The sequence below is a fragment of the Solanum stenotomum genome, chromosome 10 (genome assembly GCF_019186545.1).
Source record: "Solanum stenotomum isolate F172 chromosome 10, ASM1918654v1, whole genome shotgun sequence".
In the NCBI taxonomy this organism is placed as follows: Eukaryota; Viridiplantae; Streptophyta; class Magnoliopsida; order Solanales; family Solanaceae; genus Solanum; species Solanum stenotomum.
Genome location: NC_064291.1, coordinates 51,124,349 through 51,140,783, shown reverse-complemented (window position 1 = coordinate 51,140,783; position 16,435 = coordinate 51,124,349). Strand labels below are relative to the sequence as shown.

At 27.4% G+C, this 16,435-nt stretch overlaps 2 protein-coding genes across 2 annotated transcripts; both read left to right on the top strand.

The window, feature by feature from the left end:
* The first annotated feature begins 4,107 nt into the window (after positions 1–4,107).
* On the top strand, positions 4,108–5,890 carry LOC125842229 (probable purine permease 11). Its single transcript, XM_049521489.1, has 2 exons — positions 4,108–4,189; positions 4,800–5,890. Exons 1-2 carry the CDS (start codon positions 4,150–4,152, stop codon positions 5,888–5,890), a joined length of 1,131 nt encoding a protein of 376 aa, XP_049377446.1. The 5' UTR covers positions 4,108–4,149.
* Positions 5,891–13,492: 7,602 nt separating this feature from the next.
* LOC125842623 (probable purine permease 11) lies at positions 13,493–15,123 on the top strand. The gene is made up of 2 exons (XM_049521942.1): positions 13,493–13,590; positions 13,853–15,123. Exons 1-2 carry the CDS (start codon positions 13,551–13,553, stop codon positions 14,956–14,958), a joined length of 1,146 nt encoding a protein of 381 aa, XP_049377899.1. The 5' UTR covers positions 13,493–13,550; the 3' UTR covers positions 14,959–15,123.
* The last annotated feature ends 1,312 nt before the right edge of the window (positions 15,124–16,435 follow it).

Below are 16,435 nucleotides of genomic sequence, written 5' to 3'. Positions count from 1 at the left end.
GGGTGTTAACTCTTGAGGGTATTTGTGGTCTCTTAGAATAACAACAGGGGCAATTTTGATCCCAAAATGTAACGAAAGGTATAAGTGGTCTATTTCACATAGTTCAGGGGCAATTTTGACCCTTTTCCGAATATAACTCTTCTTCTTTCTTTTTTAAAATGGAAATTGTATAAAATAGCAAACTATTAATTCAAATTAAATGTTATGATCACAATTTCATTTAATTCTAATCTGTAGCAAACACTTTGCCATCGCCTCTCTCACTTTATACAAACATAAATAAATAAATTTGAAGGCTATTGAAGTAACTAATTCCTGGAAATTAGGAGGCGTTAAAAACAAAGAAATTGTTGGAGTTATCTTATCATTTCTATCTAGTCCCAATAGGCTTGATGTTAAGAAAGAATCTCTTGCAGGAAGGTTGATTAGAGATTTCTTGTAAAAACACTAGCCCTGTTGAGTTCATAATGAGAATATTTTCATCGTTGAATCTTTTTTGATTCTATGTATTATTCTCATTATGCACATAAGGGAGGAGTCGTATGAGGTGAAAATCTCACGTACGGTTCTGAAACAGAGATTCTTTCAATTGAATGACGACCGTAACGGGATATCGGCTCAATCCAAAGAAAATTACGCGGAAGCTTTGCAGAATTATTATGAAGCTATGCGACTAGAAATTGATCCCTATGATCGAAGTTATATACTCTATAATATAGGGCTTATCCACACAAGTAATGAAGAACATACGAAAGCTTTGGAATATTATTTTCGAGCGCTAGAATGAAATCCATTCTTACCACAAGCTTTTAATAATATGGCCGTGATCTGCAAAATGGACTAGTATATAGGATAAGAATATCATAATTACGTATATATTTACAAAACATTTACAATTAAAAGAGATATCTTGAAGGTTTCTCAAACCCCTTTTCGAACTCTTAATATGACGAATATATACAAACTTAAGGTATACAACATATATTTAAATATTAATAAAATGAGTTAAAATAAATGTTTAAATACTCGATAAAACAATAATTTTTGCATTTTAATTTCTGAAATTTTTGAGTATAGAAATATATATTCACATATGTAGAATATTTTTACTTTTACTAATCACATACAAGTCTATATAAAATATAGAAATGTGATTGCATGTACTTGTTGAGACTTTACTTTTTCAAGCTGGAAGTAGGAAACTCCTTTTTGAAATTATCTTTGATCTTAGGCTCACAATTACTATAAAAGTAATTATCGATTTTCTCAATTGAAAAAACCTAAATCTGTGTTAGAGATTTTCTTTGTCCTGAATGAGCTTCTACACAGGTCATCTTATCAAAAAGGGACTTTTCAATATGTCTAGTTTTGGTGTGTTCTTTACTTAATTAAAAAGTATTTCCTTTCTACTCCGGTCATCCTATGATCAGAAAACTGTCAAGTGTAAAAGCTTTAAAAAATGAGGGAAGTGATAAATTAGTTCATGCTCAAATACAGACACCAAGTTAGCAAAGGAAGTTAGGATAAACTAACTCTTTATTGAATTTTATTTTTATCACACATTTTATAATTTATATGGTACTCCGGTAAATAAGCATCATTATTCGTGAATAACAGTATCCCTACACAATATATTGGCTTATTTTTAAACTACTAAAAAAGATTTAAAAATTTAATTAAACTACTCCTAATAATGTTGAATTTAGGTGGAGATTATTTCTCCAATTGCTACCAATTAAATGTTTTTCTGCTTTAAAAAGATTCTATTAGAAAAATTAATAATCCGAAATAAAAATAAAGAAGACTTGAGGTATGAGAATAACCTTTTCAAAAAAAGATATTATTCATACATAAATTTGGGGAAACTATTGATAATCATTTTCCGGATATAACAAACCACTATTATTAATTAATACTAACAGATTATTATTATTTTTATGTTACTTTACAGGGGAAAAAATATTATTTATAAAGCAAAAATTAGAATTTTTTAGAAGAGACACATTTCTTACTAAATAAACACATTTAATTTTATTTAAATTTAAATTCAAATAAAATTGAATTTCAATTAATACAATTTTGAATTTTATTTTAAGGGTCCTCTTTAATATTTAATATATATTATACATAACTATTTTTTATACAAATACTGAAAATATTCTTAATCAAATGAATAAAATGCACTAGGACTGCCAAATTAAGAACTATTAACCACATGTAAAGAAAATTCATTTTTTCCAAATACATAACAAACTATACAACAGATTTTACCTAATTTCTGTTTCAAATAAGCATTGAATTGTAAGCAAGTTATTCCACACACGACATTATTTGATAAGTTTGATTTGTCATTTGGCTATCTATATTTTTATTAATCGACAAAAAGTGTAGCCTTTAAAGTAGAGTAAGGATTATGGTGTAACGGTAAGTATCTATTTATTTTCAATTAAATATGATCAGATTCGAATCTTGTGGGATATAGAGTATCTTTAATAAAGAGTGTTTTACCTAGATTTTCTAGCACAAATTTAATGAAATTTCAATGAAATATTCTAAAAGTTGCAAGATCCGAACCTTTTATTTTAGAAATTCTTTTTTAAAAAATAAAAACTTTGATAAAGTATGGATTATGATATCATGATATGTTATAGGAAATAGTATACACTATACATATTAAAATATATCTTAATTAAAAAGATATTTCCACAAATTTATTTCATTAATTATTTTATAAGTCCACCACCATGTATAAGGTAAAAGCTACGTTATATGTACATTAATTAGACACAATATCAAATATGTTTAATCTCAATGAAGTTGGAATTAATTATATGATTTTTTTTCGATCATATATCAAATTAAATTCATCTCATATTAATATTATTCAAAATAAAAAATAAAAGGTAATAAAAGTCCTATATTATCTTGTAACTAGCATGATAGATCGGCTATATTATAGCCAATATAGATCTTTTTTTTCTTTCTAAATTAGTTCTCTATATTTCGTTAAGTTTTAATATACTATGCGAGATTGTAAATTTTACCAAACAAGTTCATTCGATGTAATTTTAGGCCTATATTATCTCATTTTAATATTTTTTGCTAGTTTCTATATTTTATGCCAGATTATAGGTCTTACAAAACAAGTTCATTCATCAACGTAATTTTAAATTTTAATATCTTCACCAAGAGTGTGTTTAGTATGTCAGATTATATGCAAATATTATTTATGCAGACAATAAAGATGACAATCAATATATATATATATAAAAGATGGCAATCAATATTGCATTACTAGCTAATGCTGAATTTTCTACAAGTATCAAACTGTTAACTAAATATTGTATTACTAATCCTAGATTTTGTGCAAATATTATATAGCAATTTTACAAAAATAATTGGTTGGATTCACGATTTACTTTTTCTATACGGTATATCGTATACTAAATACCTATATCTATATGGCCATATCTATCATTGTCTTTTTAATTAGTAAGTATTACTTTCGTTCCAATTTATACGATACAATTTTTTTTAAATTCGATCTTAAATTTGGACACTAAATTTTCAAAATAAAATTTATATATTTTAAAATTACGTAAAAAGTATATTATAACCTATAAGTAATAATAATTGATAATTTAAAGTATTAAAAAGATATATAATACGTCATTTGAGCCTAACTAGCTAATATTTATTTAGTGATGATAAATCAAGTTTTGCCTTTTTTCATCCTTTTAATTCGTGAAAGTTGGCTCTAAAAGAACAAATTTTCGATTTGTGGGACTTTCTGTTATTTTGTATACGTAATTAGTGTAACGGATTTATCTGAATTTTCGAAAATTATATTGAGAATTAGTTTTGTAGGTTATTTATAATAATTATTTTTTAATTATCACATTTTAGAAGAAAAAAAAATATGTCCATTTTTATACCCTAGTAGATCTTCATTTTCGGATATAAGAGATCTGAATTGCAATTTTCTTGTATTCATTTTATAAGTAAGCTCGAGATCTTAATTCCACTTCTTCTTCTCTCTTGTTAGTAGGTTCACTTTTTCATATTCTAAACCTCCTTATAAAAATCTCCGTACCTTATATTTCCTTATTAAATAAGAATAGTGTTTACTGTCACTCTTTGTACTTATTCATGGCGCAGTCTACTCCACAAGTGGAACTGCCAATCCCAGGTTTGTCACTAATTTTCCCATTTTTTAAAACTATTTTATGATCAAAATTTGATACACTTCTTGTTAAATATAATAATTCAAAAAGAAAAAACGATCTTATTCTACGTAGTATCTCGTTAGACAATCGAGACGCATGGTCTATGTTAATATATAGACATGTGGTGTATTAAATTATGATAAATCAATATCCTTCTGGGTGAACGAGTTGTTTGGGCTTGAGACTTTTCATGTTGGAGGTCTAAAGTTTGAAACTCCTTGCCAGCGAAAGTAAGAGGTTTATCTTCTGGGTTTGCCTACTGCGGGTTACTTTTGTGATGTATTAAATTATGATAAATCAATACCTGGTTTGGACTTGAGACTTTCATGTTGGAGGTCTAAAATTTGAAACTCCTGGGTTTGTCTTTTGGGTCGAGCTTATCGCACTGGATTTGCCTAGTGCGGGTTACTTTGTGAGCTATTACATAGGGTGTGGTTTTACCCTGTGCGTCTCAAAGGATAGCGGGTTTCCCTTGTCATAATTTTTTTTTTATGATAAATCACTTTCACCTGGTTAGTAAAGATTCGATTAATTTCAGTCCTTGTTGTACTAATTGTTCATTTTGTGGTTTAGAATCAAACAGGCAAATATCAGAAGATGATACAAATGAGCAGAAGAAAATTGGAAGAAAATCAAATATAAACTATGGATGGTGGTGTAGAATATTTATATACATCATTTGCTTAATTGGTGGGCAATGTGCAGCTACACTTTTAGGAAGATTTTACTATGATGAAGGTGGAAATAGTAAATGGATGGCAGCATTTGTTCAATCATCTGGTTTCCCAATTTTGATTCCTCTCTTCTTTTTCTTCAGATCTCCCAAAAAAACCGATTCTTCACCCCTCGAAAAGCCATCAAAATTCACCCTTTATATGATCTATATAGCTTTTGGACTACTGTTAGCTGGTGACAATTTGTTGTATTCATATGGAATGTTGTTTCTCCCTGTCTCAACATTTTCCCTAATTTCAGCGTCTCAATTGCCCTTTAATGCCCTGTTTTCCCTCGTGCTAAACGCGCAAAAATTCACAGCTTTAATACTCAACTCTGTTGTGGTTGTTACAATCTCAGCTGCATTACTAGCAGTTAACTCAGAATCTGAAACTAGTGAGGAGTTTTCAGGTGGAAAATACGCGATTGGATTCATTTGCACGGTGGCTGCATCATCAGCTTACGCGTTATACCTTTCTTTATTAGAGTTAACATTCAAGAAAGTAACTAAAAGTGAGTCATTTGACACAGTATTGAAAATGCTGTTTTATCCGTCCTTTGTTGCTAGTTGTTGTTGTGTTGTGGGGCTATATGTTAGCGGAGAAATGAGTATTTTGACAGCAGAGATGAATGGTTTTAGCAAAGGAGAAGTTTCGTATTTGATGACATTGATCTGGACTGCAATTCTTTGGACAATTGGTTGGATTGGTATGATGGGATTGATCTCTGAAGTATCTTCTTTGTTCTCAAATGTTATAGGTACTTTGGGTTTGCCTACTGTACCAGTACTTGCTGTGTTTTTCTTTCATGATAAAATGGATGGTGTAAAAATCATTTCTTTGTTACTTGCTGTTTGGGGATTTCTTTCTTATGTCTATCAGAATTATCTTGATGACTCCAAAGACAAATCTACCAAAACTGAGGACATTGAAGCTCCTATTACTCATTGACAAATTCCAAATCGCGAAAAACATAGAACGTACATGCTACATTATCCATCCATCCGTGAAGCTGAGGCTAGAGGAAAAGCGTAATTCTCCAGTGTCATAGGTTATGCTACATTCTCATGCTCTCCCTTCCGTCCCTAAAGCTGAGGCAAGAGGAAAAGCGTAATTCTCTAGTGTCATATGTTAGTTTTCCATTTGGATTTTCAAATTGTGTCAGTTTTTTTAGAGTAGTGGTGTTTATGTAGTAGTGTGTTGATTTGAAAATATGAAGTTTTTTATTATTATTGGACTCTTTGAATTGTGAAAATTTAGAGTGTTCCGTTGGCTCTTGAGTGATGAACTCGATGAATTCAATATGGCAACATTTATTCTCCTTTTTGTTTAAAGTTGAAGAATATTTGATAATTAATTCCAGGATTTATTACATAATGGTTATTATTAGTAGTAATTATTTGTTTATTTTAAAAAGAATAAAATAAGTTACAAAATCTAGATGACAGTTACATATGATCTTTTCTTTTAAAAAAAAAGTTGTAATCTATTTGAAGGTTACTATAATTTGTTGATTGTTGCTCTTTAATCATCCTTTAGTAGTAAAAGTAAATAATCCCAGCTATAGAAAATCTATTTATATATAATAGGAGAAGAAAAAGCGCCTACGTGTCAGTACCACAAAATTAGTAGAAATATTAAATAATAAATAACAATTTAAAAAACAAAATTTTTTTAAAAAAACCATAAATTAGAAATCATTTTTAAAATGTTTACGTTAAAACTGTTGTATTGATTTCTTTTTTTTTTTAATAAATTAAATATGTTTGTTCCTAATAAAATGCTAACTGTCTAATTTTTTTAAAAATAAATTTTATAACAGTAGAAGTTATAGTTTATGAATTATCAAAATTAATTAATTTAAAATTTAAAAATCTATAATAGGAGATGAAAAAATGCCTACGTGTCAGCACCACAAAAATCGAATTTTAAAATAATTAAATATAAATAATTTAAAAATAGTTTTGAAAATTAGTCCCATGTAACTGGAAAACTGTTTTTAATTTATTTTTTTAAAAAAATTATAACTTAAATACGGTAAAAAAATTTCTCACAAAGTTTGATGATATTTTAAATGTACATTTAGTTTAATGAATATATATTAAATACGGTAAAAAAATTCCCACCAAGTTTAATGATCTTCTTTAATAAACGCTTAGTATAATATATATATATATATATATTGGAAACATAATAAAGTTGAAAATAAAAATTTTGCAAACATAGAATGAAAAACACGGTAAAAACATAAAAATAAAATTATAATAATTAAATAAAAATCTTATAAATATATATATATTAAAAAATGAGAACATAGAAAAATTTTAAAATAAAATTACAAAAACAGAATGGAAAACACGGATAAAAAAAATGGAAAACACAGAAAAATTCAAATTAACCTACGTAGAAAAAAAAAAGGGATAACATGACAAAGTGGTTATTTTTTTATTTGAATTTGAAAGTGGTTACCTAAAACTACTCAACTGTTCATGTACACTTTATTTTTAAATGTTCATAAATAAATAAATAAAACCAATTAAAAAGTTTTTTCAAAAAACGGACATCTACATTCTACATACTAATCAAACTCACACTAAATTGCAAAATTGCAACGGTAAGGCAACACAAAGAAGTCACCAACATTCTTGCGCAAAGTAAGCAGTGTTTTGGGCATGCATATATGTGTCGCTCTACTCGTGTGAAGAGATCGTTTTTTATAAGTATGATTTAGTTACGGTCTCAATTGAGGACAATTCAGTTATAATCAGAAATTTTGTTAATTTTTTGTTAGATTCTAGATATATTGTATGAATATTTGAGGTCATTCTGTATGCAATATATATTGAAGATATACTAAGGATGGAGACTTGCTTGAATCAGAATGGACTAGACGGCATAAAAATTTATCCAATAATGATAAAACACAAAACTTTAAACTTATAACTAATTTTCCAATGTTAAAGTTTATCATTTTCATCATTATCATAATACAATTACTTTCAAAATATAATAAATTGTGTTCTTCAATGTTAATTTTCGAATATTTTTTGCATGATATAGCAGATATTCAGAATCAAGGATGAATTATTTTATGAGGAAAAGTAACTTAACAATTATGATTTTATGGTAATCTATCTAATACAAGTTTTTTTCTTCTTTTTTTTTACTTCTCCATCCTTTAACTTTCTCTTTAAATCTCATATTAAGATGATAAAACACATCGATTGAGGAAATATTCACAAGTATATTAAAGTTGTGATATTAAAAATAAAAATTAGAAATAAACTACTTACTTTCTCTCTCAAATATAATTCAATTTGTACTCTGGTATGTATTGTTTATTTATTACATCTTATTATCTATTTTTGTCTCATAAGCATTTAAATATCTACTTTATTTATTTATCTATATTTATATCTTATTTATAATGTATTTTGTGTATAAGAAAATTAGATCAGAAAAAATATACAAAATATGAGTGAAGATACTAAATTTTGAAGTTTGTTGCATTTTAGAGTATGGAGTTTAAAAAAAAAATTTGACAACATTTGATGCTCCTTGGTGTAATTCAAAAAAGTTTCAAAAAAATGATATTTATATATTGCACATTTTATTTTATTTTAATCCCAGCAATATTATAAAAATAGGTGAAAATACTTGCATAAAAAAATCAACAAAATTTATTATTCACACATATTTAAAGTGTCACTCTATTATTGAATAAAAATAATAACTATAAAAAAACTTTTAAAGAGTATAATTTTATTTTGATCATTGATTTTCATTTTTAAATCCAATAAATAATATATATATATATTCACGTGTTCCCGCTACAATTATTCTTGAATTTTTAGTTTGAAAATCATTTAATTAAATATTTAAAATGGATGAAAATTGTATGATTTTTTTTTATTTTTATCTCTTATGATTATAAATTAATTAATTTATCTCCATTTGTNTTGGTATGATGGGATTGATCTCTGAAGTATCTTCTTTGTTCTCAAATGTTATAGGTACTTTGGGTTTGCCTACTGTACCAGTACTTGCTGTGTTTTTCTTTCATGATAAAATGGATGGTGTAAAAATCATTTCTTTGTTACTTGCTGTTTGGGGATTTCTTTCTTATGTCTATCAGAATTATCTTGATGACTCCAAAGACAAATCCACAAAAACTGAGGACATTGAAGCTCCTATTACTCATTGACAAATTCTAAATGGCGAAAAACATAGAGCGTACATGCTACATTATCCATCCATCCGTGAAGCTGAGGCTAGAGGAAAAGTGTAATTCTCTAGTGTCATAGGTTATGCTACATTCTCATGCTCTCCCTTCCGTCCGTGAAGCTGAGGCAAGAGGAAAAGCGTACTTCTCTAGTGTCATAGGTTATGCTACATTCTCATGCTCTCCCTTCCGTCCGTGAAGCTGAGGCAAGAGAAAAAGCGTAATTCTCTAGTGTCATATGTTAGTTTTCCATTTGGATTTTCAAATTGTGTCAGTTTTTTTTAGAGTAGTGGTGTTATGTAGTAGTGTGTTGATTTGAAAATATGAAGGTTTTTATTATTATTGGACTCTTTGAATTGTGAAAATTTAGAGTGTTCCGTTGGCTCTTGAGTGATGAATTCAATATGGCAACATTTATTCTCCTTTTTTTTTTCTTTAAAGTTGAAGAATATTTGATATTTAATTGCAGGATCTATTAAATAATGGTTATTATTAGAAGTAATTGTTTATTTAAGAAAGAATAAAATAAGTTACAAAATCTAGATGACAGTTACATATGATCTTTTTTTTAAAAAAAAGTTGTAATCTATTTAAAGGTTACTATAATTTGTTGATTGTTGCTCTTTAATCATCCTTTAGTAGTAAAAGCAAATAATCCCAGATATAGAAAATATATTAATTTACCAAGGCAATTTAACTAAGGATTTTTGAATTTAGTACTGGTTTCCCATAATCACATTTTCCTTCTATCAAAAATATTTTAGACGACAACCTCTTAAATTTTCAGTAAATTTTATTTAAATATTTGAATTATGATATATTTCAATTAAATACGTAAACATATGATAAAATGAACTTAGTAATTTCACCTCAAAATTTTGATTCATTACTTTTGGTTTATAATCATCTCAATTTAAATAATTAGTTCTTCTAATAAATAATGTTACGTCAAGAATTATTTGAATCATTTTTTTGTGAAAAGGATATCTTTCTATACTATTTTTAATGTGCGCACTATAATAAATTTATAAGTATATGTTATGCTTAACATACAATGAGATATTTACACTTCAACCTCAATATTTTTTTTGTTAATTAATTAATTTGAATTCACACTAAAATTTCACTTTGAAAGAATACTCAAACATGAGATCTCTAATAAAAGATATTCATCCCACCATGACCTTCGATTGTGATAAGCTAACATAGTTAGTTAAACTTCAGATAAAAAAATATTGAAATATTTCACTCCCAAATAAACTCGATCTCATCAAATCTTGTACTCCCTTCATTTTAATTTATTTATTTTGCCTTTTAGTCTATCTTTTAGAAAAATGTCTCCTTTTTCTTTTGACCACTCTTTAATTCTAATAAGTTTTCACATAGAATGTTTAACAACATAAGATTAATTAACAATATTTTTATATGTTCAACATATCTTTAATTTAATTAATCATAAAACTCAAATTTTTTCTTAATGTTCTCAAATTTTCTGTCAAGTTAAAATTAAATAAATAAATTAAAACGAAGAAAGTATTATTATCAAAGTCCTCTCTTGTTTTTTCTTGTAAGTTTATCCACTAGTCTTTATTGAAAGTATTAAATATTTTGATTTTGCTAGCTATCGACATCTTTGTTTTTATTTGTATATGTTTAGATATTCACTTGTCCCTATAATGACATTTAAAAAAAAATAAAAATATAGTGCTTAAAATTTGAATTTAAAACATCAAGATAAATTATAAATTTCTTAATCACTAATCAATCTCTACTTTTATGTTTAAGAGATTCAAAAGCTATATACTATATCGTAATTAGTTATACATAAATAAAATATTTACTATTAAAAGATACCTTGAAGGTTCCTCAAACCTATTTTTGAATTCTTAGATATATAATTTTAAACAAAATACAAATTTTAGATAAACTCACATTATATAAAATATTTTCACTCTCATTAATAATCACATGCAAGTCTATGGCGGTTGCATACCGATGACATGTACTGGATCAATCAAATCCTGAATTTTATCTTTGCTATTAGTTAGTACTTGCACTCTAGGTTTGGTATTCAAAAAACTAGAAGAGAGTATAATTTCTTTTTGATGTGGTTAAGGTAAAAGATAGATATCAGAGAATAAATTTTAAAGTAAGATTGATTTTTTCTTAGTTCAGTAATTGGGTAAAGTTTAATAGTTTCTATCCTATTTAGGTCTATGAATTTCTCTATCAATTCCATTATCTTATTCGTACCCATGAAGTTTCAATATTTTCTTCGATTGCATGAATAGCTCCTAAAGTGAAGAAACCCACTTTTCAATCCATTACGACTCCTCAAATGTCACTCTTGAATAGATTTTACAATGCATGATCTGAATTTAATCGAAACTCTAATATAAAAATCGAAATTCAAATGTAGGCTCTGAATATCGAAAAGAAAACTTAAAAAGAAAAAAAAACGTATTTCTAAACTATGAAATTCCTAACAATGTTGAAATTTTAGGTGGAGATTATATCTCCAATTGCTACCAACCCAATGTTTATCATGTGCAGGAACCAAGGTATATTAACTGCATAGGTCCTTGTGATTTATAGATTCTACCTAATTTATTTTTCGTATAAGCATTGAATTCAATGAGTAATTAAGACTAGTAAGGAAGTCATTCCATACACGACATTAGGAGTGATTGTGGTATGATATAAAATGGATTATTTTATCATATTAAAATTTTTTAATATCGTAATTTTATTATTATGATTTTTGATAAGATATATGGTGTATATATTTATTTTTTTTATATTCAATGGGAATGTACACGCGGTAGAAAAATTACGTCAATCCATTGAAATATGGTATGCTACAAGTGAATATTTGCGCCAAGAAATGAATCCTGATAATTGATATATAAAAATATATAGTGAAATACCAAATATCATATTGAAGTATATAGTTACATATATAACATATATAGATATTATATTATTATTATTGTTATCATTAAAATACTAATAAATATGAAACTTGGACTACTTTATTTTGATCGAAATGACAAAAAAAGTTGTTTTTACTTTCTTTTGAATACATATTTCTACATGTGTAATGTGTTAGTGAGATACAATTGAGACCTTTTTTTGAATTGTCGAAGTCATAATATTCTATTATACGAGTATATATTAGTCGCAGTTGAACAAATTATGGTTATCGATTTACGATACCGCAAAATATCAAACCATACCGAATTAAATTGGTATGTTAATGATATAGTAATTTTAAAAACCAAATATCAATATTACCGTACCAATTTTTTAAATACCGTACCATATCATACTATGTTCACCCCTACATGACAGTGTTTGATATGTTTGATTCGGTTATTTATTACTCCCATCGTCCATCTCTACTGCTTGTTTAATATACTAAAAATAATATCTAACTTTATTTATCTAGTTTGAAAAAATAAGAGATAATTTATCATTTTGTGTTTAGTTTACCTTTGTTATTAAATATTTTTCAATTTTTTAATATTTAGGTGACTTATAATTTATAGAAATAATATATCTATTTATTATTTCTTAAGTCAAGTAAAATCAAACATGAACAAGTAAAAATGAACGGAGAGAATTGTAATAGACAAAAAGTCATGTGATGTGTAAAGTAAGAATAATAGTAAGACGATAAGTTGTCTTTATTTTTAATTAGATGTCATCAATTTTTTTGATGAAAGTGTTTGTTTTTTAGTAAGGAATATTTTATCATGATGTGAAATTTTCTAATACGGACATGGCCGTATCTATTAATTGCCTTTTAAATTACGTATTATATTATTATAAGGTAATCATGAAGAAATGTACGTCATTTGAGCCAATCTCGTACCACATTGAATTAATAATTGTAATGAAATTATTTTATTTGTAATTAGAGGTCTCAAATTTGAACTTTGAATATAAAGAAAATCATGTTGAAGTGCTACCCAAAATAAATTCTATAATATACTATTCAAATTTATCAAAACTACAATATGAACATCGAATCGAATGAGAAACCAAAGAACTCATTGTGAATAAGTCAACTTTTGCCTTTTTCATCCCTTTAAATTAGTCAAAGTTGGCATACAGACACAACACAGTTGGCTCTAAAAGAGAGAATTTTCAACTTGTAGGACTTTCTGATATTTTGTATACGTGATAAGGGGGCGGAGTTAGGAGTATCACGGATTTATCTAAATTTTCTTTGTCGAAAAATTATAAATCTCGTTGACTTCTTAATATATCATATTTTTCTTTAATATTTTGAATCATGTTAGTGAAAATTTTGACTCCGCCAATTTTTTTGCTTTCTCTATTAAAGAAGAACAGGGCTTTATTATCACTCTGTGTGTTAACTTATTCATGGAGAACTCTACTCAACAAGTGGAGCTACAAATCCCAGGTTTGTCACTTATTTTTCCTTTCAAAAGTTGTTTTTTCCCTTCTTTTTTAGCCTTTTTTATGATCAACATTTGGTATATTTCTTGGTAAATATAATAATTCAAGAAAAGTAGGAGAGGTATATAGGGTATGTTCCTATGATTCTTTATAGTATCAATCACGTGAATTTAACTGGTTGGTTATCTGAACTTTCAATTGTTCGATTAAATTAATCGATAACTATTTTGGTACTAATTATTCATTTTGTGGTGTATGACACAAAGAATCAAGCAGGCAAATATCAGAAGATGATGATACAATAAATACAAATCAGCAGCAACAAATTTCAAGAAGATCAAATAAGCACTATGGATGGTGGTTTAGAATATTTTTATACATCATTTTTCTACTTGTTGGCCAATCTGCAGCTACACTTTTAGGAAGATTTTACTATGATGAAGGTGGAAATAGTAAATGGATGGCAACATTTGTTCAATCAGCTGGTTTCCCAATCTTACTTCCTCTATTTTTTCTCTTTAAATCTTCCAAAAATACCGCCTTTTCATCGCGTGAAAAGCCATCAAGATCTTCCCTTTTTCTCATCTATCTGTTTTTTGGACTAATGTTAGCAGGTGACAATTTGATGTATTCATATGGACTATTGTATCTTCCTGTCTCAACTTATTCCCTCATTTGTGCATCTCAATTAGCCTTCAATTGCCTGTTTTCGCTCCTACTAAACGCGCAAAAGTTCACAGCTTTAATACTCAACTCTGTTGTGATTGTTACAATCTCAGCTGCATTACTAGCAGTTCACTCTGAATCTGATACTAGTACGAAATTATCAGCTGGTAAATACACGATTGGATTTGTATGCACGGTGGCTGCATCAGCAACTTACGCGTTATACCTCTCTTTACTAGAAGTAACCTTCAAGAGAGTGATCAAAAGTGAGACATTTGACACAATATTGAAAATGCAAGTTTTTCCTTCATTCATTGCAAGTTGTGCTTGTGTTGTGGGGCTATACGCGAGCGGAGAAATAAGAATTTTGACAGCAGAGATGAATGGTTTTAACAAGGGCGAAATTTCGTATTTGATGACATTGATTTGGACTGCTGTGCTTTGGCAGATTTGTTGTATTGGATTGCTGGGATTGATATTTGAAGTGTCTTCTCTGTTTTCTAATGTAATAAGTACTTTGGGTTTGCCTGCTTTGCCAGTACTTGCTGTGATTTTTTTTCATGATAAAATGGATGGTGAAAAAATCATTGCATTGTTGCTTGCTGTTTGGGGATTTCTTTCTTATGTGTATCAGAATTATCTTGATGACTCCAAAGCCAAATCTTCAAAATCTGAGGAGAATGAAGCCACCATTATTACTCATTGAGAAGTCTAAATGACGCTCGAGGCGAGGCAGGAGGAAAAACGTAATTCTCTAGTGTCATAGTTTTACCTTTCCTTAGAATAGTGATGTTATGTAATGTGTGATATGAAATTATGATCATTTTCTATTATGTGGGGGAAATTGAATACGATATGATGATTCATTTGATCAAGGTCATAACCATCATGTCATTAACATTTTATATTATTCACTATAGTCAAAGTGTAAGTGATCAAATTGATCAACTTTACAATTACAAGCACATATAGTGGTAGATTTTCCCTATATAAAGGTCAATTACAATTTATATGTAATTAATTAGTTATCCTATTTAACCCACCCCCACTAGTTTTTTGGTTTATTAGTTATAGCATCTTCAGTAACATAGTTGAATAATTTAACAACCATTAGGATTAAAATTAGAGAGTTAGGTTTATGTCCTTTTCCTTTGTATTTTTTTGCTATTTATATTTGTTTTTCACCGGTCACAATTCACTTTACGAGAGTCACTTTAATTAATTATTTTGAAGCTTAAATTGGATTATTTAAAATTTAGATGCTCGAAAGCTATATGAAATATACGCTAAGTTGTAATCTTTCTCATATTAATATATTCCTGTTGTCTCAATTTATATGACACTTTTTGTTTTTTGAAAGTCAAACAATTTAAGTTTGATCGGAAATTTGTGTATGAAATCTTCAAGTTTTTTAAGGGCCTGTTTGGAAGGACACCCTAGTAATTGGATTTGGTGTAATTGGTGTAATTACACTGTCTTGTCCTGTTTGGAAGGACATATAATTTCTTGGTCAGCAGGTAATTGATGTAATTGACATGGGGTAATTACACTCTACAATTCACAGGCAGAGGCTGTGATTTGCTGGTAATTACATGGTGTAATTACTACCTGATTACTTTTTCATATTTTAAAAAATTCTATTTTTATTTTTTTGTTTTAATTTTTTTTACTTCTATTATTTTAATTTATTTTTATTTTTATTTTTATTATCTAAAAAATTGTAAAAGTCTATTTTTTATTTTATATTATTATATTTCATTTTATTCTTGTTTACAACCTTACTTTACGTGATTCTATGTAATTTTCTCGTATTATCTATTTCTTTATGCCATGTTTATTTTTTCATTAGCATAATTTTATTAGTATTCTAATTTTTAAATTAAAATAGAATTTATTGTTAAGTAAGGTTATAGACTTACGTTTTCTTTATTCTGAAGAAATAAAAATAAATCATATTTATTGCTATGTTGAAATTTGTTATAAGAGTATTATGTTAAATTTTTTGTTTTGAATTTATTTCTTATGTTATATTTTCAGTTTTATTTGTTTTAGTAATATTGAATTTACATTGCACGTCATTTTTTAATTAGACTTAATAGATTATATTTTTGTCAAACATTTAATAATTTATGATATTTTATTTATATATTACTATTCTTTTTATCAAACATGCATTTCACAAT